We start from the raw sequence: 21,412 nt of genomic DNA, 5'->3' as shown, positions 1-21,412 counted from the left end.
CGGGCTGGGCCTGGGGAGCTGCAGTTTAAGGACTGAGTTCCCAGGAAGCATAGAGAACTCCCAGCTCAAGCCCAGGAAGTCTTCTTGGAGGAGGTGACATTTCAGAGAGACCTTGAAGCACAGGAAAGATTTGGCTAGGGGAATGTGGTAGGGAAAGGCATCTCAAGAAGTGGGAACAGCCTAGGCAAAAGCCTGGAGGCTGAAAAGCTGGAGTATGTCTGGGCTCCAGCGTGCAGTTCCATTTGGCTTTGGAGGCGCTGAGGAACACAGGGAAGACTGCAGTGAGCAGGCCCACCCTTAGGGAGAGTGAAGGTCTTGGGCCCTGGCCGACCCTGTGAAAGGCTATCAGGAAACCTGAGCAGGGAGATCTTAGAGCTGGGGTGCTCAGGGAAGGGGGCAAAAATTCAATTTATGTTTGAACAGTGAAAAGGTGGGGTTCCCCATTGTTGTCCTTGGGGCAGTGTGATGCAGGAAGAAAAAAATGTATGAATGAGGCTGGACCCCAGGGGGGTGGGGGAAGAAACAGGAAGATTCTAGGAAGGGGAAGGGAAAGAGGTCCCTTTGGGCTGGTGGGGATCCCAGAAGGCAGTGGGGCTTGAGCCCTGCTGAAGTCAGTGTGGCATCTCCTGGCCCATGAGTGCTGGTGGCAGCCCTCTCATGGCCCCATCTGCTGGTGAGGGTCCCCTACCCAGGCCTGGATCTGCTGCTGGGGAAGGGGGCATTTCTCGCTGTCCTGGTCCCTCTTCTCCCCTCCCCTCCTACCCTACCTGGCAGCTCTGGGCACCAGCTGTCCCCAGACTTCGTGTTTTGCGGACTCTTTTTGGTCCGAGCCAACTCCTTTCATCTCAGGCAGGTAACATTTGGTGGCTGTCCCCCATAGGGGGTCTTTCTATCTGGTGTCACAGATGGTGTGGCTTTGTCTGTGGGCAGCACTATGGAAATGCCAACCACCAGGCATTGTCTAAGTCGATTCCTCTCCCCTCCGAGCCAGGTCTTTTTTGACACTGGGGACTCAAGGGAGCCTGGAAGAGCTGGGGAGGGGGCATGACATCGCCTGGGTGCTCTCAGCAAAACCATGACCCCACCCTTCCAGTGTCCCTCAGCACCTTCCAGTGTCCCTCAGCACCTCCAGAACTCCTGGCCCTGTGGCTGTAGGCAGATGGGCTCAGCACCCACAAACTGGTGCCTCCAAAACTTTGCTTTCACTCTTTTTACCACAGCTATGAGGCACATAACACTAATCTTTCTTTAAATCAACTCATTCCCTTTTTCTTAGCTTTGTCCTAAGAATTAAGATTAGAGAAATCCTGGGTTTGAAGGGCTTGCTTTATTCACCTCTTAAAATATACATTAAGTATTAAAAATTTTAGTCCCTTGCTGTACCTCCAGACATCATCCCACGTATCATGGGTATGCGCTGCGTGTTTTGGAATCCCATTGTATGCGCAGACGTGGGCCCATCACCCTGGGACAGGCTCCCTGTCTAGAGGGCGGAGGGTGGTGTGTGAGTGTGTGTGTGTGTGTGTGTGTGTGTGTGTGTGTGTGTGTGTTTCAGGGGTGGGAGATTAGCTGATAGGGAAGGAAGGGAAGAAATGAGAGAAAATTTTCAAATTATCCTGATGAACTGAAGCCCTGCTGCTGTCTCTCTTTCCTGAGTTAACTGCCCTCCCCCTCCTCCCTGGGAGGATGGGACAGTGAACCAGTGCGTGATGGGAAGAGGGTCCCGTCTAACAGAGACTGTGCTGTGGGCAGTGAGGAGGGCTTGGTGCCCTGTCCACACCTCACTGGCCCCCTCTCTTCACATCCACCACAGGCTCCCTCAACCTCCTGGTGCGGTCTCGGAGCAAAGGGGCCCTGGACACCCACGCTTGGTCCCTCAGTGGCAATAAGGGCAACGCATGGCAGCAAGCCCATGTGCCTATCAACCCAAGCGGACCCTTCCAGGTGAGTCTGCCAGGCCCAGAGGCCCTCACGGGGTTCCGCAGGCCTGGCCAGGAATCCCTTCGGAAGGCTTACTGTTGCTCCTGGGAGACAATGCAGAAAGCAGGCAGGAGGTGGGGATGGGGGGACTCCAGGGGCATCAGGGGGAGGGGTGGAAGTCTGTCTCACAGAATTCCCCTAAGTCCTGTTCCTTGCTCTCTGACCCCGCCCCAGATTATTTTTGAGGGGGTTCGAGGCTCGGGCTACCTGGGAGATATCGCCATAGATGATGTCACACTGAAGAAGGGAGAGTGTCCCCGGAAGCAGATGGATCCCAATAAAGGTGAAGACTGAAAGGGGGGTCTGAGGGGGGCTGTGTGGGTGGGCACCTGTGTCAGGGGAGGAGAGGGTTTGTGTCTGAGTGGGGGTTCCAGTGACTGGGTGACAGGCTGTGTGCATCAGTGACAAGGTTAACACTCAGGCTCCAGCCGAGCTCAGGCTCTGGGGCCTGTGTGGGACAGTGAGGAGGCCAGACCCTGCCCTCCTGTGAGTGTGCTTAGCTGCCTGTACCACAGTGCCTCCCGTGCCTGTGTGTGTAGATCCAGATGTGAACATGTGCTCTCCCTTCCCCCCCCAGGAGGCCAGATGTTCGCCATAATAACAGTTCAAGTTTACTGAGCAATTACTATGTACCAGGCAAGATACAAAAGCCTGTATATGCATGAGCTCATTCAGTCCTCAAAACAGTCCTCTGGGGTAGCCCTTACTATTTTACAGATGAGACTCATTTTACAGATGAGAAAACTGAGGCCCACTGAGGTCCAAGTCTTAGTGAGCCAAAGAGCCAGGATTTGGACCCCAGCACGCTGAGTTAACCCACACAGCGCACACCTCAAGTCTGGGCTGATGTGTGCCTGTGTGCATTGAGGGCAATGTCCACCTGCAGGCCCCCAGAGAGAGGGGGCAAAGTAACGGGCCCTCCCACCTCCCACAGCCTGCCTGCCTGCCTGCCACCCTGGTCCTCCTGAACTGACTGGAGCCCTGGCCTGTCTCCCCTCTCTCCTGTCGCAGTGGTGGTGATGCCGGGCAGTGGAGTGCACCGCCAGCCCCACCCGCAGCTCTGGGGGCCCGTGGCCATCTTCCTCTTGGCGCTGCAGAGATGATGAGAGCTACGTGGCCCCCCACCCCGCCCCTGGCACACCAAAGTGTCTGCATCGTACCAAAGACTGACCCCCGCCAGCCGGGGTGCCTGGGGCAGGGCCAGCCCACCAGGGAGGGGCCCACGTTGGCTGCGAGGATGAGCAGAGAACAAGGACAGAGGCCCGCGCTGAGGCCCTGCAGACAGTTGTTCAAGACACGCACACATTCACACACTCACACCCACACTCACACAGAGATATATTAAAGCACAAGTTTCTACTCGACCTGCCAGCCAGCACCTTCTTTACTGCAGAGACAGGGGACTCACCTGAATGGTTTCTGCCACCCCAGGGACCTCGGCACCGTGCAGGCCTTGTCCAGGCTGCACCCATGGTGTTTCTGCTCTCACTCCATCCCTAACTTAAGGCTGAATTCCAGCCCCTGTGGCTTTACCAGAAAAGGAGCAGGCACAGGAGCCTTGCCCTTGACTGGACTCTGGGACTCCCTGGGATGGGGGAGGCTGGGGTCAGATGGGGCCAGGGGGACTTTGTGAGCTCTGTGAATGTCCCAATGCAGAGGACAAGGAAGGTGAGGCACCTGCTGTTTGCAACTCTGTTCCTGGGGCAAGGGCCAGAAGGTCACCTAGATCCCCTGACCTGTTCCTGGGATGTCATATTCCCCCTTCTCTGTGCCCCCTTTGAAGGGACTCAGCATGGGGTCTTGGGCCTGGCAGTCTGAAGATTGGCACCTTCCCCTGCTACTCCACGTCCCGTGAAGCATCTGGATTCCTGAGCACACCGCCCCACCCCAGCAGGCTGGCCTAACCTCTGCCCCAGCGCATCTCCGAAGAGCCAGGGCAGTGGTGGCCAGGCCCTCTTCTGGGGTGAGGCATGACTCTGAAAGGGACAGAGAAGTCCCTTTCACAATTTGTGTCCCATGTCTGACACTGAACTTGGGAGTGGAGTGGAGCCTCCGTTTCTTTTGTACTTGGCATGAGGGTTGCCCGGGTTGGGAGGGTGCGTGTAGGGCGGCTGCCCTGCCCTCCTCCACTGGAATCGCTGTCCAGTGCGCCGCTCCCAGGGTCAGTGAAGGAGGAGGAGTCTGTAGAGCTGGGGTGAGGGTTGGGTAGTTGCTGGTCACCCTGCTCCCTGGGAGCTGAGCTCATGCCCCCAGCATCCTGTCCCTGGGCCCCGGGCCAGGAGCCTGAGTGGGGCATGATGGGATCTAGACCTCTCCTCCTCAGCATCGCCCCCGAGCCCCCACCCAGCTGACCGTGGGAGAGAGGAGGCCGGCCCCTTCCAGGGTGAGTCTTCACACGTGTGGGCACATGGCCATGTGTCTGTGGGTGTGTGCATGTGTGTGCGTGTGTGGGCGTGTTTGTATCTGTGTAGCACTGTGGGTACATCTCTGGGCACGAGTGTGTGCAAATCCAAGTGTGCGTGTGCAGTGAGGCGTATCTGTGAGGCTGGGTCGGCACCTTTTCCCTGTGAGTGCCTGCAAACGTCAGCATGCATGTCCACCTTCAGGAATGACAGAAACACTCGTGGGCGCTGGCCAGGTGGACCACTCTAACCCCATTCTGTAGTTTCAACTCCTGCCACCACCTGAGTTTCTACCTTTCATCCTCTGTGAATGACAAAGAGCTTACAGATGACCCTACTGGAATTCGAGCACCTTTGGAAGGGGGTGTCACCTGGCTTCTCCTGGAGCATTTGGTGGGGACAGCTACAGAGAAGAGGCAGCAATGCCAGGAGGTAGGCAGGGAACCAAAGCAAATGCTGCCCATCTCGCCACCCTGCCAGGCCCGTGTTACCATCATCACCAATAGCTGGTGGGCGGTGGGCCAGGGCTGGAGCAGAGTCTCCTGACCCGACCAGCCTGGCTGCCTTCCTAGCCCAGCCAAGGCCTCTGTCCGAAATGAGTGGCTCCAGGTTCCCAAAACACACCTCCATCACGTCTGCTGGGTATTGCTCCTTAATTGTCCCATCTGTGCAGGATCTGTTGTCCCAGCTAGACTGTGAGCTCCTCCTCTGAGCCCTCCAACCCTTTCCCCACCCCATCCCGCCCTTACGACCGGCACAGTGGGCCTATCTTGGAAACACTCACCGGGCTTTGCCAGAAGGGTGGAATCTATCAACCGGAGCTTCCCAAGCCCAGCTGCAGGTCAGAACCAGCCAAGCGTCTGTGAGAAAGCACAGTGCTTGAGCCCACTCCAGAGGTTCTGCTTTAATTGGACTGGCATGTGGCCTGACATCATACGTATTTGAAAGCTCCTCAGGAGAACCCAAGGGTGGGAACTACTAGCCTACCACCTGCAGGTGCTTCCTCTGTGCCCTCGGGGGTGGGGCTGATGACTCCGAGAAGAAAAGCCCTGAGAGCTTCCCCCTGAAGCTCCATGGTGCCCAGGCCTACTTCCCTCTGGTGGTCTTTGAATAGATCTATCCCCTGCCCTGGCTGCTTCACGATGGGGACCCTGTCATACGTTCACCTCCATATCCATAGAGTCTGAGGCAGAAAAGATACTTGACACATGCCAGCTGAACTGAACTGCACGCATGCAGCCCCTGAGTTTCTGGTCTGGAGAGAGGACCTGGTGACATAGACAGAGAATGCAAGGTGAGCACTGCCAGAGGGAGACTGCAACAGCCCGGGGCAGCCCTGAGAGGCTGGCTGGCCTTGGGCCAACAGCTTGCCTGAGTGAGATGCTGAGGTCCCTGGTCCTCCAGCGCAGGAGTGTGAGGTTGGTGTGTGTGTGTGTCATGTGAGTGCCTAGGGTGTGCCAGTCTGTGTGTATTGTGTTGCGTCAGGAGGTCTGCAAGGAATGAGTGCCTTTGTGTGTCCCTGGGAAACTTGTAGCTCTGTGTTTGTGTCTGCCTGTGAGTCAGCACCTATGTCAGTGTTGTTTGTGTTGTGATCTTTGTATGCCATTGGGTGTCAGCATCTTTGTGTTGATAGGTGGCCCATGAAGACCCCCAGCCCAGGGGAGACCAGGCTGGCTGGATCCAGTTCATCTCCCCAATGGCAGGCAGTCTTGCCCTCTGGTTAGGGTGACTGAGGCATTTTGTGGCCTTAAAACTGGGAGTCCAGGGTTAGCTCTCAGGGTGTTAGGGTCCCTCCACCCATCCCCTCCAGGTTGGTGTCTGGGGGAGAAAGGGACTCCTGGGGCCAGGTACTGGAGAGGGGGCGTCTCAGCTTAACTGGCCTGCCCCTGGGACTGTTGGACAGCCACCTGGGGTGCCAGGCTCAGCCTGCAAACCAAACCCCTGGTGCTGAGATGCTCCTCCCACCTTTGCCCTCTCTGGGACAGCCCTGGCACCTCTTTCCCATTCGTTCTCTCTCCCTCTGCTCCGGGAAAGCCCTTGGCTCAGGCCGTCAGTGCTGGGATGGGCCTTAGAGGCCCATACTCCTCATGGTGCAAATGAGGAGGGTGAAGGTCAGAGGGGGAGGGACTGGCCCCATGTCACACAGCTAGTTAGTGTGGAACTAGCCTAGGAAGCCAGGTACTATCACCCTGGGGTTGTCAGCCCACTGGCCACTGCCCCAGGGCCTCCTACCAGGTAGCCATGAAGAGCCTGGGCAAACTGCCCTGTCTCCGGGTGCTGGAACAGATGTCACAGATGTTACTGGGCCCTGTACTGGGAGAGGTACCATCTCCCTGTCTCAAATTCTGGCCTCTCACCCCAGGCCACACCCCTCCCCCCAGCTTAGGACTGGAGGCCACATAGAGGCTGCCTCCCTCTGCCCACACTAGCTTAGCTGCATCCCCTCCCCCCACTTCTCAGAAAGAAGAGACTCTGTTTCCCCTCCTCCCCTCTGTGTTCACACAAGCCTGGGCTGGGGATGCAGATTAGTGTGACCTGGGGTTGTCATCCTGTCGACTTCCCCCTACGGACCAGGAGGGCCTGGGAAGCAGGGACAAATCCTGGTGTTTTCTTCTCCCTGGATAAGTCAGGGGGGTTGGGGGGCATTTCCAGGGTCTGTCCCCAGGCATAGGTGGGTGAACCTGCTCTGGAGAGAGTCCCTGTGGAGCCACTGGTTGAGGTTCTGGGTTTAGGGGGGCCCTTCCTACTTCCAAAGGCAGGGTAAGCTCCTCCTCTCTGTTAAGTCAGTGCTATGTGTGTATCTGAGTGTGTGTGTGTGTGTGTGTGTGTGTGTGTGTGTGAGGGTGTGCTGCTGGGGCAAAAGGACCACTCTTCCCTGGAGATCCCTTGATCCTTAGTGTTGAAAGGACCGTAGAGACCATTTAACCCAGTGTCCCCACTGTACAGGTGAGAAAGGGGAGGCCCAGAGAGATGGTACTTGCCCACCGTCACCCCATTTCCCTCATGTCAACTACATTCATTTCCCAGGAGCCTTACTGGAATTGCCCTCACTCCTGGCACCCCCAGTCGCCCCCATAATCACCATCTCAGCCTAATTCCCGGGCCCTTCTGCCTCAGTGGTCTCCAGCATCCTTCCCTTCCCAGGGTGGCCAGCTCACCAAAGCCTTCACCCCCAATCCAGGAGAAAGGACAGGGGAAGGAGGGGGCTGCTCCAGCCCTGAAGTCTCATGAACTTGGGAGAGAAACCCCCACCCCCCTGCCCAGGCCCACCCCCCACCAAGTCAAAGCACAACGGGAGACCCTCACTAACGGGTGAAAGGCACTGGGGTTGTTTCAATCACACGACCCTGTCCTCAGCCCTTTGCCTTGCTCTCTGTCTCCACCCAGCCCCTGTCCCCCCTTTGTCTCTTTCACCCCAAGACCCCGATGTAACCTCTAGTTGCGGACGCGGTTGTTTCAATAAAGCTGCAGTGTTCTAGAGCTCGGGTCAGGCTGTGTGCTGTGGCTCATGGCGAGTAGCGGGCCTGGCCGGGATGGAGGGGTGAGGGGAGAGGCTGGGTTCCTCTCGGGCCACTGGGGGAAGCCCGTTTTCTCTTTGGCACCTGCTGTCATGAATCCTGTTCTGCCACCCAGACAATGGGAATCTGTGTCCTGGTCTCTAACCCAGTGAACTCAGATGTCCTCACTCATTTGTCCCTCTAACAAATGCTAGCCAAATGCTGTCCCCGTGGAAGCTCCTGGTTAGTGGGGGAGATGGACACTGAGCTAGTAACACACCAGGGAGTGTGTCATTAGGAATACAATTGGGGCAGTGAAGGAAGGTAAGAGGAGGTTCTCATTTGGGTTGAGGCTTCAGGGAAAACCTCTCTAAAGAAGAGACATTTAGGAAAGAAGTAAAGAATGACTGGAGTTAGGCTACTGGGGCAGAAGGCGTCTTCCAAGCAGAGGGAACAGAATATTTAAAGGCCTAGAGGGGTGAAAAAAAGCTTGTAGAAGCTTCAAGGAAAGGAAAACAGACAAGAGGGAGGAATAACCTTGGTCAGCCAGGCCAGGCCTGGGTGTACTGACTTCGCCCCTTCCCTTCCCAGCTCCCAAATCCACCAAACCCCTTCCATGCTCCTGCTCCTCACAGTCTATGTTCCTGTCCTGGGCCCATAAACCCCACTCCGCACTCTACCTGGGGCTACCTCCCTTACTCAGTGCCAGTGAGCTGCCCACTTGCCCCCAAATCCTATTGTGCCAACCTTTCCCTTTCCCCTGACCTCTCAGAATCCTAGAATCAGCTTACCAAGGCCAGGGGAGCTGGCAGTGATGAGGGGGCAGGCACCCTACTGGGAAGGTTTGTGGGGTGACCCCACATCACAGGCATGGGTACCATGACATGAACTACAGAGAGACCAGGCAAATGACAGGAAGAGAGTGTTTCATGTTACTCAGTACAGTGGCTCAGGGAGGTAGAGCAAATAGTTTCATTTTCATGTTCATGAGGCTCAGAAAGGTGGCAAGACTAGGGGCTCCCTACCCCATCTCTATCTGCTCACACCTTGGGTAACTTCTTGCCATACCCAGGATTTCTCTTCTAGAGCTTGGGACGCACCACTGGGTTGGACTGGCTCGCTGGGTACAAGGAAGAGAGACCCACTCCAGTTCCTTCACGTACAGGAGCATCATTGTGAGGCTACATGTAGTAAGGGGCCAGCCACTCTCAGAAACCCAGACATAGGAGGTGTGACAGGGATGGGTTTCCAGAACCAGATGGGTAGCCTGGATTCAGGCAGCTTTAGGAGTTCATGGCTCCTCACCTGCGGCAGAGCGAAGCTGGCCACAAATTCCTTGCTATCCTTCCTACAGAGGGGGAGAGTAAAATTCCCTTCCCCTTGAATCTGGATCACTCGTAGTGGCTTGTTTGGCCGATAGGATGTGACATTCAGTGTTGAAGGGGCCTTGCAGTTTCAGCTCAGGCCTTTTCGAATATCCTCCCTGGGAACTCTGAGTCACCATGCTGGATGTCCAACTCCCCTAAGACTGACGTGCTGGGGAGGCCACAGGAGGGGCTCCAGCTGATCGGTCCAGCTGAGCCCAGCCTTCCAGCCACCCCTCCAAAGCACTGGCCATGGGAATAAAGCCCCACCAGGCCCTCCCGCCCAGCTGTCCACCAGCTGCATCCCTCTGTGGGTGCCACCTGCCAGAGAAGAATCTCGTAGCAACACTCAGCCCAAATTCCTGACCCACGAAGTCATGGGATATAATCAAAATAACTTGTTTCAAGTCCCCGAGGTTGGGCCAGTTTGTTAGAAGAGCAATAGGCAACCATCCCGGCATGACTCAGCACTTTCCAGTGTCTGCCACTTTCTGCCCACACAGTCCTCTCTCCACTCATGGTGTTGCTCCTTTGTGACCTCAGCTTTCCGGGGTCATGGCCTCTCCAGCTCCGACCTTCTCTCACAGCCTTCCAACCACAGCTCTCAGCATGCACAGACTTGGCCTCGTTAGAGAAATGACCCCGGGACTGGCCCACTGTCTCATGCCCAGTCATACATATATCATTGGGCCACCTGTTGATTGGCTCCCCTTGGGTCAGGTGCCACCCCGACCCAGTCAGCTGGGTAGGAGGAAGGGGTCACGGATATAAAACACAGCTGCCTGATGGCTGCTCTCCTAGAAAGGCTGTGGGTGGGCCCACTTCAGAGGGGCAGGGGGCTGGCAGGCACCATAAACATCCTTGGTTTTTCCCTTTTTCACCCCTCTATGACCATCCATTCTCAGGGCCACAGTTGTGCAGTGTGTGCACAGTGAAAGTAACCCCGTCCCAGGGCAGGTCCCCATGTAAACCACACAGGTAGGTCAGGTAACTCAGGAACAGCAACTTGTGTCATTCACAATGACTCAGGTGTTTTTTATTTTCACTTCTACAGATGCGGGAACTGAGGCTCAGAAAGGTACTGTGGTTACCCAAGCTCACAAAATCAGGGAGGGGAAGAGAGTTGGCTTCTGGTGCAGGGTTCTTTCAGCCAGGTCCCTCCTTTCCTTCCTCCCTTTAAGGAGCAGCTGGGTTTCTCACCAACTCAGCCCCAGGGTCTGGAGAAGCAGGGCCTTTCCTGTGTGGCTCCCCCTTCAGATGGAAATTGTCCTCAGTCCTAATTTTCTATTTCTAGCTGCTGGACCTTTTTGCATATGGCCTTTGTGGAAAGTGACTGTAACACGTTTTTAGAAAGAAGCTGAGTATAAATAAATCCAAGGAAAAAGTAGAAACTCTTCTCCCTAGGTCACCCTGACGCTGGCTGGAAGCATTCCTCCCAACTGCCTCTCAACAAACCCTGCTCCCAAGTTCATCTGCCCTGGGCCTGCCGCCTTGCCAGTACCCAGCGTGTCCCCCTGCTCTGAGGTCAGCTTGGCAGCCCCCCTGAATGCAAATCCTACCCCCGAAGCCATCACCCTGTCTCTTTAGCTGTTTGGGTCTTTAAAATATTTTGAGCTTCCCGTTCTCTCATCCCCATGAGGCCAGCCAAAGCTCGGCCGAGGGGGACAGCATTTTGCAAGGCCCTTTCCGTCTACCTGCTGGCCAAAGTACAACCCGCTCTCGGTGTTCATCCCCCAGAGCCACCTGCCTATTCGCTGTCAGCTGCAGGGCAGCGACACGCTGAGTGAAACATGAGTCCGAGAGGCTGAGTGTAAGTGTCCGCACAGAGGGAGGCCCTGCTGCCGTGGAGTGGGGGCCGCAGGACGCGGAGGGAGCGGCCTGCGGCTCCCTTATTGTTCTCAGAAATGCTTGTGCGTATGTGTGAGCGTGCGAATGGTTTTAAATCTAGAAGAACATTCACTGGGTTATCTTAGCTGTCTCTGGTGAAATTTCAGATGCTTCTGACTCACATGTATTATTTTTAATAACAAGGAAACAAATCTATTTTCTTGAGGGGAAAAAAGCCAGAAGTCATCAAGGACTATAGATTAGAAATAAAGGTCACTTTCTGTTCTTAGCAATATTTTTATAACTACACATCACAGAGATAGGGAAAGGGCTTTGAACTTAGACCTTGGAATCTTTTCCTGTGATTTATTCTGATAAAAATGCTCTGACAGTTGGGCTGAGGAGAAGAACTGGGCTGCGCTGAGCAGAGGTGAGGAGGCGAGGCTGCCGAACCAAGTTTTGAATAAGAAAATCCCAACAGGAATAACACTATTTCCAGAGCGAGTGCTAACATGGGAGGCATGCCCGACCCTTGTGCGTGTCTGTGTGTGTGTGTGTGTGTGTGAGAGTATGTGTGTATGTGTGAGTATGTGTGTGTGTATATGTGAGTGTGTGTGAAAGAGTATGTGTGTGTGTGAGAGTATGTGTGAGTGTGTGTGTGAGTATGTGTGTGTATGTGTGAGAGTATGTGTGAGAGTGTGTGTGTATGTGTGAGTGTGTGAAAGAGTATGTGTGAGTGTGTGTGTGAATGTGTGTGTATGAGTATGTGTGTTTGTGTGTGTGTGAGAGTATGTGTGTGAGTGTGTGTGAGAGTATGTGTGTGTGAATGTGTGTGAGTGTATGTGTATGAGTGAGTGTGTGTGTAAGAGTATGTGTGAGTGTGAGTGTGTGTGAGAGTATGTGTGTGTATGTATGTATAGGAGTGTGTGTGGGAGTGTACATTTGTGTGGGGGTGTGCGGGAGTGTGTGTGTGGGAGTGTGTGTACGTGTGAGTGTGTGTGTGTGTGAATATGTGTATATGTGGGAATGTTTGTGCGAGTGAGTGTGTGTATTTATGTGAGTGTGTGTGAGTGTGTGGGAGGGCGTATGTGAGTGTGGGAGTGGGAGTATGAGAGTGTGTGAGCACGCATGCACACGTGGCAGTGGATGTGCCTGCCCTCTTTGGGACCCCCGTGGCATGGGCAGCCCCGTGCAGTGCTGGCATGTCCTTCCCTCTCCTGCGTGTGGGCCACTTAATGACGCAGCCAGGGTGGGGGCCGGAGGGCTGCCTCTGTGGCCTGAGGGCGGGTGGGGCGCAGGAACTGTGGCTGGGCCCTTCCCAGGCTCCTCCCCCACCCAGTGGGCAGAAAGCCCCTTGGAAACTCTCAGACCCTCTACTGGAAGCATCCGGGCCTCTGCTGATCTCTGCCCCAAGACTAGGCTCAGAGAAGGGGTACCGACTCCATGGGAGACAGAGGGGCTGAGGAGACGGAGAGAGGTACAGAGTCTGAGCACTGAGGTACAGAGTCTGAGGAGGGACAGGGACCCCAGGGTCCAAAGTCTGGCTTGGATCTCAAATAAGTCAGCCCCATCTGGGCCTCAGTTTCCCTGTAAAATTGGGGCGGGCATGGGGAGCTTTGAACTTGAAGATTCTTCTAGCTCTGGGCATCAGTGAAATGAGGGGTGGGGTGTTCTTAAGCAATACAGAGGAAGGGGCCCCACAAAAGAATAAAGGCAACCCCAGTGACATAGTCCTGTTTCTGTTTGTGTCCATCTCTCCCCCTCCCCAACACTGGGACCCGCATTACCCAGACCTAAGTGGAAGCTAGTCAACTTGCTTCCTCTCCACACCCCAATCCCTGAACCAGCTCCTCCCCTCCAGGAGGCAGCAGGTGTCAGAAAAGGCAAGGATGGGTCTTAGGGGGGCACCGGGTCTTGGCAGGATGGGGTGGATGTCAGAGCGGGAGGCAGAGCCAGTGTAGAGGAGGGAGGATGGCTGTGGGTCAGGGGAGGCCGCAGGTGGGCATCAGGGGCGGGTCTGCGGCAGCTACTAGGATGGGGGGGCCAGAGGGGTGTCCTGCCCTCCACAGCTACCAGAGGCATCAAAAAAGCCCTATCAAGCTGGCCCTTCTCTCCTGGTGGTGGGGGTGGCCCAGAAGGTTCCCAGGAGGTTATTGGCCAGCACCAGACACCAGCTCCTGGGGTGAGACCGGAGTTAAGTTGGAGGTGAGACCTATACTGGGTCTCAGGGATGTTCCCCTACCCCCTTCACCCTGGGTCTAGAAGTGGGGACAACTTGGGATGCAGTGGGGGTGGAAAGTCCCCATTTCCCCTCCCCCTAAGATGGAACTAGGGGGGTCCTTTTTTTTGTCTAAAACTTGAGAAGCAGAGAAGGTTCTGGATGGATCAATCTTCCATCCCCTCACCTCCCACAGGACTCTGTTATTAGGACTCTGGTGGGAGGCGTGTGCAAACTTCTAGCCTGTGGAGTGGTGACTGTGAGGGAAGGGAGGGGTCCAGGGCCCTTCCCTCAGTGCTGATCCTCAACCTCTGGTGACCTGCCTGACTCTGAGGAAGCGGTGCCCCTCCTTCTTGCCTTGACTGCACCGTGCCCCAGGGCCTGCCTGGCACAGGGATCCACCTTTAGAGGCCTCCATACTCCTCCTCCCACACCTGTCACCATGGGAACAGCAGGGTTGGCAGAGGTGTCTGTTACTTCCAGACCTGAGCAGAGCCCAGCCCCTCCTGGCTGCTGAGAATTGAGTCAGTCTGAAGATGTTGCCAAGGGTTTCACCATTGAAGGGAACCCCTGCCCCCCCTCCAATGGCTGGCTGGTGACCTCCCTACAATTTTCCTCCAGCCCTATTGGAACTGTGTCGGTCACCAGGAGCTCAGCATTTTTCAGATGGCTGCTGTCCCCTCCCAACCCCCTGCATCCTGTGTGATGGTGGGGGTAAGCTGTGGCAGAATGGGGATGGGGTTCTGTTCTGCACCCCAACATTCTAGAATGGGCTGGGGAAACCCAGGCTGTCACTCCATGGAGGCGTGGCCCTGCCTTGAGAAATAGTGTAATGCCCAGTGGAAGGGGCACACACTCAGGGCCCAGAGTCTGGTTCTGGTCCAGGTTCTGCCATGGACTTTCTTTTGTTCCTGAGTCTGGACCTCAATCTTCCACCTGCAAAATGGAAGGACTGTGAAATGAATGATTTCCTTAGGCCCTAAAGCTCTGATTTCCAGTGTTCCACGTTTTTATTTGTTATTAGGGTTAAGGATTGGGCACAAGGAAGCATCACTAATAGCCAAAACGGTTTTGTTGTTTGTATCTCTGGGTTAGCAGAAGATGGATTCCAGTAACACTTGTTTAATCCGAGGGCCACTGCCCATGTCTGGGACCCAGCACTCTGCCAGGCCCCACAAGCCCTGCCCCGGTTCTTAGGCCCGATTGAGCCTTGTTCCCTTTCTAGATACAGCATCGTCTTCAGGCCAAGGTGGATTTCTCTTTCTCCCCTATTGCCCTGTTGGTCACTGCCCAGCGTCCAGGTGCCCTCTCCATCCTGGATCTCTACAGTCTATTTTAAGCCCACCTTCCTCGCCACTCAGCCTGACCCCAGGACCTCTCACCTCCTCTTGCCTCTGAACCCCAGGAGAATCTCCACCTCTTTCCCTCGTCTGCTTCTCCCTTCCCGGATCCTGACCCTGGGAGTTCTTCCAACTGCAAGGGCAAGGGAAGACATAGTTGCACTTTTACCATACAGCATTCATTCATTCATTCATTCATTCACCCATTTAGTCACTGCGGCCGACACCTTGGTTACTAATACCACAGTCACTCCCTTCTTTTTTGTTCCCCTCCCACCATAGAGCTTGAAAAACTGAAGCACTCATTTCTCAGGCTCCTTTGCAGCTAGAGCTGGCCCATGTGACACAGTTATGACCAATAAAATATGATGGAGTCTGTTGGGGGCTTTGGGGAAAATGTTTCCTCCCTGAGGAGGGAAGGAAATTCAGGAGGATAGTCCTATCTTAGCCCCCGGGCTCTCCTCTTGATTCCTGCCCATGGGCATGGTTGTGTGAGGTCTTGATGTCTGGAACGGTGGTAGTCATCTTGTGACCATGAGGCACTGAGTCCGAGAATAAAAACCAGCGCTCTGAAGGTGTTAGAGCAAAAAGGTGGGATGAGCCTGGGGCTCCTGATGACTGTTGAGCTGTTGAATCATCCCTGAGGCCACCCCCTCTACACTTCTTATTAAGTAAATAAAAGTCATAACAACGAAAGCTTTATAAATGAAGTATTATGTTTTTTTGTTATCACCGTAACAGCAACAATTTAGACATTCATTCAATCAATCACTCACTCATTAATTCACTCATGCATGTATTTACCTTCTTGCTGTATTGATTTAGGATAGAGTTCAGATGCTCTAACAGAGACCCCACACAACAGTGACTAAATTAAATAGAAATGTATTTCTCTCTCACATAACAGTCTGCATATAAGTAGTCAAGGGCTGGGATGGCAGGTTCAAGAGGTCAGGGGCCCAGGATCCTTCTTGCTTGTTGCTTCACCTCAGCTGGGCATTCTCTTGTCCACATGTTCCCAGATCTCCCCACCACATCACATTTCGGCTGGAGAGGAGGAATGGCAAGAGAGGGCCTGGTTCTCTCTTTTAAAGATATGATCTGGAAGTTAACATACACTATACTTCTGTTCACATCTCATTGGCCAGAACTTAGTTATATGGCCATTCCTGGCTATAAAGGAGGCTGGGAAATGCATGCTCTGTGTTGCTATGTATTCAGCTATAAATTATATGTGTGTGTGTGTGTGTGTGTATATATATATATATATATTTACTGTAAAAGAAAGTGAGAACATACACGGGGTACAATTAGCAGTCATTGATTTTTTTCATTTATTTATCAAACGTAAAATACGTACTATGCAGAAAGCACTGTGGCAGGAGCCAAAAAGCCCCAGATTTGGGGCTGTTCATGGTTAGTGGGGGAACAAGGCAAGCCTAGACATTCAAATCCAACCAAGCTTTGTGAATACTCGCTCTGCCCAGGCATGCATCCAAACTGAAGAGCAAAGAGCACCAAAGACATTACATTTGGTGGGCCCTGAGATGGCCCACCCACCCCCTCAGGTCCCCTACCTCTGCTAAGCCCAGGGACATGGGAAGAAGGGAGAAAGGTGGCAATGGCAAGTGAGAGCATGTCTCCCAGAACAAATCTTTGCTTAGAAAATTCCTTCTGCCCCACCGGGCGTGGCTTAGAGGTTGAGCATCGACCTAGGATCCAGGCGATCAAGGTTCGATTCCGGGTCAGGGCACATGCCCTGGTTGCGGGCTGCAGCCAATCAATGACTCTCATCATTGATGTTTCTATCTCTCTCTCTCCCTCTCCTTTCCTCTCTCTGAAATCAATAAAGATATATTTAAAAAAAAAAGAAAAGAAAAGAAAAAGAAAATTCCTTCTTAGGTTCTAATGAGCATCCTGCCTCCTTTTTGTCCTTTGTGTGGCGAGCATCGTTGCTGGCATCTCCCCCAGACACCCTTCTGATAGCCCCGAAGGAAAGCTGTGGATCTTCCACCCTTCAGGCGGCGAGGTGACTCACTTCCTTCGGGAAGCAGAGAATCTGTGTGAGCGGTTCTGACCCCATGCCTGGCACACAGCGAGTGGCCACAGGAGTGTGATAATGGATGAATGAAGCATCGAGGAGTGTGTGGTAGATTGTTTTCCAGTACTGGCTGCAGCAATATTCCTGGTCCTATATTAGCACTTCTAGGATCTGTTCACTTCTCATGTATCTATTTCCTCTCTTCTTGAAACTGGGCAGATTTGTGACTCTCTCCCCCTCACCAATAGCCAGCATCAGCCCCCCAGACACAAGACTGAGTGAGCTTCACATCATTGCACCCCCAGCCTTGGGTCCACCCTAGTTGATGCTGGTGGAGTAGAGATGATCTCTCCCCACCAAATCCTGTCCGAGTGGAAGATTCACGAGCAAAAGAAATATTACTGTTTCAAGCCACTAAGTTTTGGGGCTGTTTGTTATTTGGCAATAGATAACCACAATGGCATGGCAGATTTTTAAAAATATATATATCTTTATTGATTTCAGAGGGAGGAAAGAGTGAGTTGACACATCAATGCTCAGAGTGTCGTCGTTGATTGGCTGCCTCCTGCATGTCCCCTGCTGGGGATCGAGCCCACAGCCCAGGCATGTGCCCTGACCAGGAATCGAACTGCAATCTCCTGGGTCCTAGGTCAACGCTCAACTGCTGAGCCACGCCGGGCTGGGCGCACGGCAGATTTTAAATGACCACAAGTTCTTTGCAGCTCCCATCAAGGGATGGAGTCTGTTTCCCCTGTCCTTGAATCTGGGTGGGCTTGGACCAGCAGAACACAGCAAGGGACGTGCAGCTGCTACCCCTGGGCTTCAAGGGCCTTGCACTTCCATCCTCGTGGTCTAGCTGCCCTGAGCCTGTGAAGGGACGAGCTCTCCTGCAGATGCTGGAGACACAGGGTCCAGCTGACAGCGCACACCGACCTCCAGACATGTGAGCGAGTTCATCTGACCCAGTCAAGCCGACAACTGCAACCACACCAGGGATCCCAGGCAAGGATCCAGCCTAAATTGCTGACCCCCAGACTTGGGACAAAATAACATGGTTCTTGTTTTCTAAGCCACTGAGTGTGTTTCACTTCACTAGATAACTGATAATATCAGCTCCTATTTCTGAATCAGCATATGAGCCCAGGCACACTTTGAGGGCCCAGTGCTCTGCCAGGGGTGGGGACGGATAGAGGAGCAGAGGTTCTTGGCTCTGGGAGCTGGTTGTGCAGCTGAATGACAGGGAAGATCAGGTCTCACACTGGAGGAGATGGTCAACTGACCCATTCTCCCTCCCTATGGTGATGTGCCGGAGGCCCAGCTGCACACGGCTGCCCAATGGCACCTTGTTTCCCAGCCTCTGTTGCATCAAGGTGTCCAGGTGACTAAGCTGTCTCCGATGGGACGTGGGAGGAATGAGGCCACTCCAGGCTGGGCCTGTAGGACAACGGGGTTGTCTTTCCCACCAGGAGGGACACGGAGCCAGGCCCCTGCATCCGTCACCTTTGGAGGAGAGCTGCTTGCTGCCTAAAACTGAGACTACATCCAGCAAGTTGTAATCTTCTTATTTACAGTTCGGATTCTGTTATAGGACTTGAGTTTGACCCTGTTTAATGCAGCCGGCCTGCAAGGCAACCTGCAGTGGCCCGGGCCTTGGCTCCAGACTGGAAGCTCAGGGCTTTCAAGCTGGGGCTTGGGAACAGGTGGATGGCGACTCCCTCCTGCTAGACTGCGACCTCCGTGAGAGCAGGTACTTTTGTTCTTTGGTTCACATCTAAGTCTTCAATCCCAGGCTGGAAATGGAGCATGACAGATAGTAGAAGCTCCATAAGTGTTTGCTGATTGGATGAATGAACCAGAGATAAGTAGTATTTCCTTTTAATTCCAGGAGCTCCCTGAGCACAGGGCCATGTCTCGTCTCAGACTGGGGTTCCCTGAGGTCAGGGTTGTGTCTCCCCTCAGACTGGGGCTCCCTGAGGACAGGGCTGTGTCTCCCCTCAAACTGGGGCTCCCTGAGGGCAAGGCTCCTGTTTCCCTATATTTTTTCAGGCCCAAAGCAGTGTCTCTGGACAGCCTAGACTAATGCAGGGCAAGACCCTTGGGTCTCCTGCCCCTCCCTCAGGCCCCTGCGACTTGGGCATGGCTGTGGCAGGGGCCGCAGATGGCAGTCGGTGACGGCAGAAGGTGGTTAAGTACCCTTGGAGTGAAGCTTAGCCTCATTACAGCTTGTTGGAGAGAAGAGCCAATTAGGGAGGTAATTTTCCTTGAGGGGTCTGAAGAATGGAGTAAAATGATACCCAAACAGACAGGCAGCCAGCAGCCGCCTACCTCCGCTGGCTCCATGGAGGCCCCTGCTGTCCTTGCCTCCAGGAGCCCCCAGCCATATGTGGCTAGTGGGCAGGGAGGGGCAATTGAACCTCAGCCGAGGCCTCAGGGCTCCAGAGGGTGCCACGATCAGCCTGCCCTCCCACGCGGCCCACCAGCAGCCTCTAAGAGCCCCGTGCTCCTGGCAGTGGGACTTCTTCTTGATCACTAATTGCCCTCTTTGGAGCTACAGTTTCTTCTTTTTACTACACCCTTTGTGGGGTAAGAAGAGAGGAGGCACCCTCAGGGAGAGGCTCCAGGCCCCCTCCCCTCCCCACCTCCATCCAGGCTGCATTGGTCCAGGGCGTCCTGTGCCTTGTGTCGCCGGCACTCGGAGGAAAGATAGTTTCCCGGGATTCTGCGTAGGCCAGGACTCGATGGAGAGAAATGACAGAAACTCAGCTTAAATGTTTGAATTAGGGCAAAAACCGGGGGTGGGGGGATTTCTGGGAAGAATTTGGAATCTCTGTCATAATCAAAGAAAGGAAGGGACAAGCCAGCAGGAGAGCCTTGGGAGCAATTGGAACCCAGGACTCAAAACCTGCCACAGCTTTCTGTCATCTCCTCTCTGGGCTCTACTTCTCTGCCCATTGACCAGACCCCTTCCTGCGCATGGCCAGCGCCATGGCTCTCTCCCTCACGATCCACCCGTCAGTGGGGCATCTATGGCCAAGGGCGGAGGACACGCTACACTCCCTCTACTGGCATCACAGAGCCCGACAGGTGAGGTCAGTTCCCCAGAAGAAGGTGATGCCAGCCCCAGAAGGACAGGGCTGGGGAGACCCTGTCATAGTTGTCAGTTGTGGGACACAGCTGTCTCCTTCCTTCACTGTGCTGGCATTCGGTCAAATAGTTGATCTATCCATTTCCTTTGTTTCCTGAAACCACCCGAGATAAATTTCTATTAATATCACCCATGCTATATAGACAAGGAAACCGAGGCTCAGGGAAGCTAAATAACTTGCCCCAAGTCACACAGCTGTTAAGTGAGAGAGCCAGGACTTGAACCCCAACTTGAACAAAAGTGTTGGCATAAGTTGAGGAGGGAGATACAATCCACGTGATGAGCTAAAGCTTGGACATGTGAAATGGAACTCCTAATATCAGGTGGTCCATGCCGAGTGCCCCAAACAGAGTTCACACAGAGCTGAGGGAAGCCAGATCCAGGGCCAGAGTTGAGCAGCCTCCAGCAATCAGGGTGGGCTTCCTAGAGCAGGTGGCATTTATGAGCACAGGATGGTTGGGCTGCTCCAGAGTGAGCTTGCAGGCAAAGAGGCACTGCTGGCAGTTGGAAGTTGGGCTAGTGTATCGCAGGGGAGAAAGACAAGGGGACACGGGTGGGCTCCTACAACATCTAATTTAGTGGCCAAGTGAGAGGCTATATGGTCCAGGTCAAAAAAGTGAGCTACAGAGACCCTGTGGCAGGGCTGACACTAGGCCATTGTGGGTTTTTAAATAGAGGTGCTACAGGAAGGAAAGAGCATTTCTGGAAGGTGGGTCTCTAATATTTGTTGGGCACAGCAACCCACAGCTTGGGCTCCCACAGGAGAGTGACAAAGCAGGAGGAGTTGGGGTCTCTGCCCACCCTGCACCCATCCCAAGGCCACTTGGTTCTTAGATTTGGAAGCAAGCCCTCTAGCTGAGCCACCCTGCAGGAGCAGCACCCAGCACATAGTAGGTGCTCAATAAAAAGGAGTAGCTATGCCCGGCAGCATGGCTCAGCAGTTGAGCATTGACCTAGGATCCAGGAGATTGTGGTTCGATTCCCCATCGGGACACATGTCCGGGTTGCGGGCTCGATCCCCAGCAGGGGGTGTGCAGGAGGCAACCGATCAATGACTCTCTCATCATTGATGTTTCTCTCTCTCTCCCTCTCCCTTCCTCTCTCTGAAATCAATAAAGATATATTTAAAAAAAAAAGAAGAGTAGCTATTACCCAGCCTTGGTGGTGACAACACTGTCAGCTGGAATGTCGGTTGCAGGGAGGCTGCAGGACAGAACACACTTCAGTATCGAGCACCTGCTGTGTGCCAGGCGCTACTGTGGAAGGTGCGTCCTGAGAGCAGGGATTTTGCCTGTGTGGGTCACTGCTCTGTCCCCACAGCCCAGAGCAATGCCCTGCACGTGGGAGGGGCTCACTAACTTAACACTCCCAGCTCTAAGAGCCTCGCACTCTTGGCATTGGCAAGTTCCTGATCACTCATTGCCCTCTTGGGGGCTGCAGTTTCTCATATCCAGTGAATCTGCAGGGTAGGCCTCCCAATTTCCATTTTACAAGTGGGGAAACTGAGGCTCAGAGAATTAAAGGGACTCTCCAAGGTCGCACAGCTAGGCAGTGAGGGAATCAGGTTCCGCTGATTTCCCAAAACCATTTTCTCAGCC

General features: G+C 54.1%; 1 protein-coding gene across 3 annotated transcripts in view; it reads left to right on the top strand.

The window, feature by feature from the left end:
- The window catches only part of MDGA1 (MAM domain containing glycosylphosphatidylinositol anchor 1), a 55,455-nt gene extending 47,594 nt beyond the window's left edge, over positions 1-7,861 (top strand). For 2 of the 3 annotated variants that reach the window (XM_081140564.1, XM_081140562.1), the window contains 3 exons: positions 1,814-1,944; positions 2,155-2,263; positions 2,992-7,861. In XM_081140564.1, coding sequence (XP_080996690.1) covers positions 1,814-1,944; positions 2,155-2,263; positions 2,992-3,083 — 332 coding nt within the window. In that variant the 3' untranslated portion in view covers positions 3,084-7,861. Of the gene's footprint in view, positions 1-1,813; positions 1,945-2,154; positions 2,264-2,914 lie in introns of all 3 variants that reach the window. The other variant, XM_081140563.1, reaches the window with a different exon arrangement.
- The last annotated feature ends 13,551 nt before the right edge of the window (positions 7,862-21,412 follow it).

The sequence above is a fragment of the Miniopterus schreibersii genome (assembly GCF_964146895.1).
Source record: "Miniopterus schreibersii genome assembly, chromosome: 6".
Lineage (NCBI taxonomy): Eukaryota > Metazoa > Chordata > Mammalia > Chiroptera > Miniopteridae > Miniopterus > Miniopterus schreibersii.
Note: the sequence above shows the minus strand (reverse complement) of the source record. Positions and strands in the feature narration are given on the sequence as shown.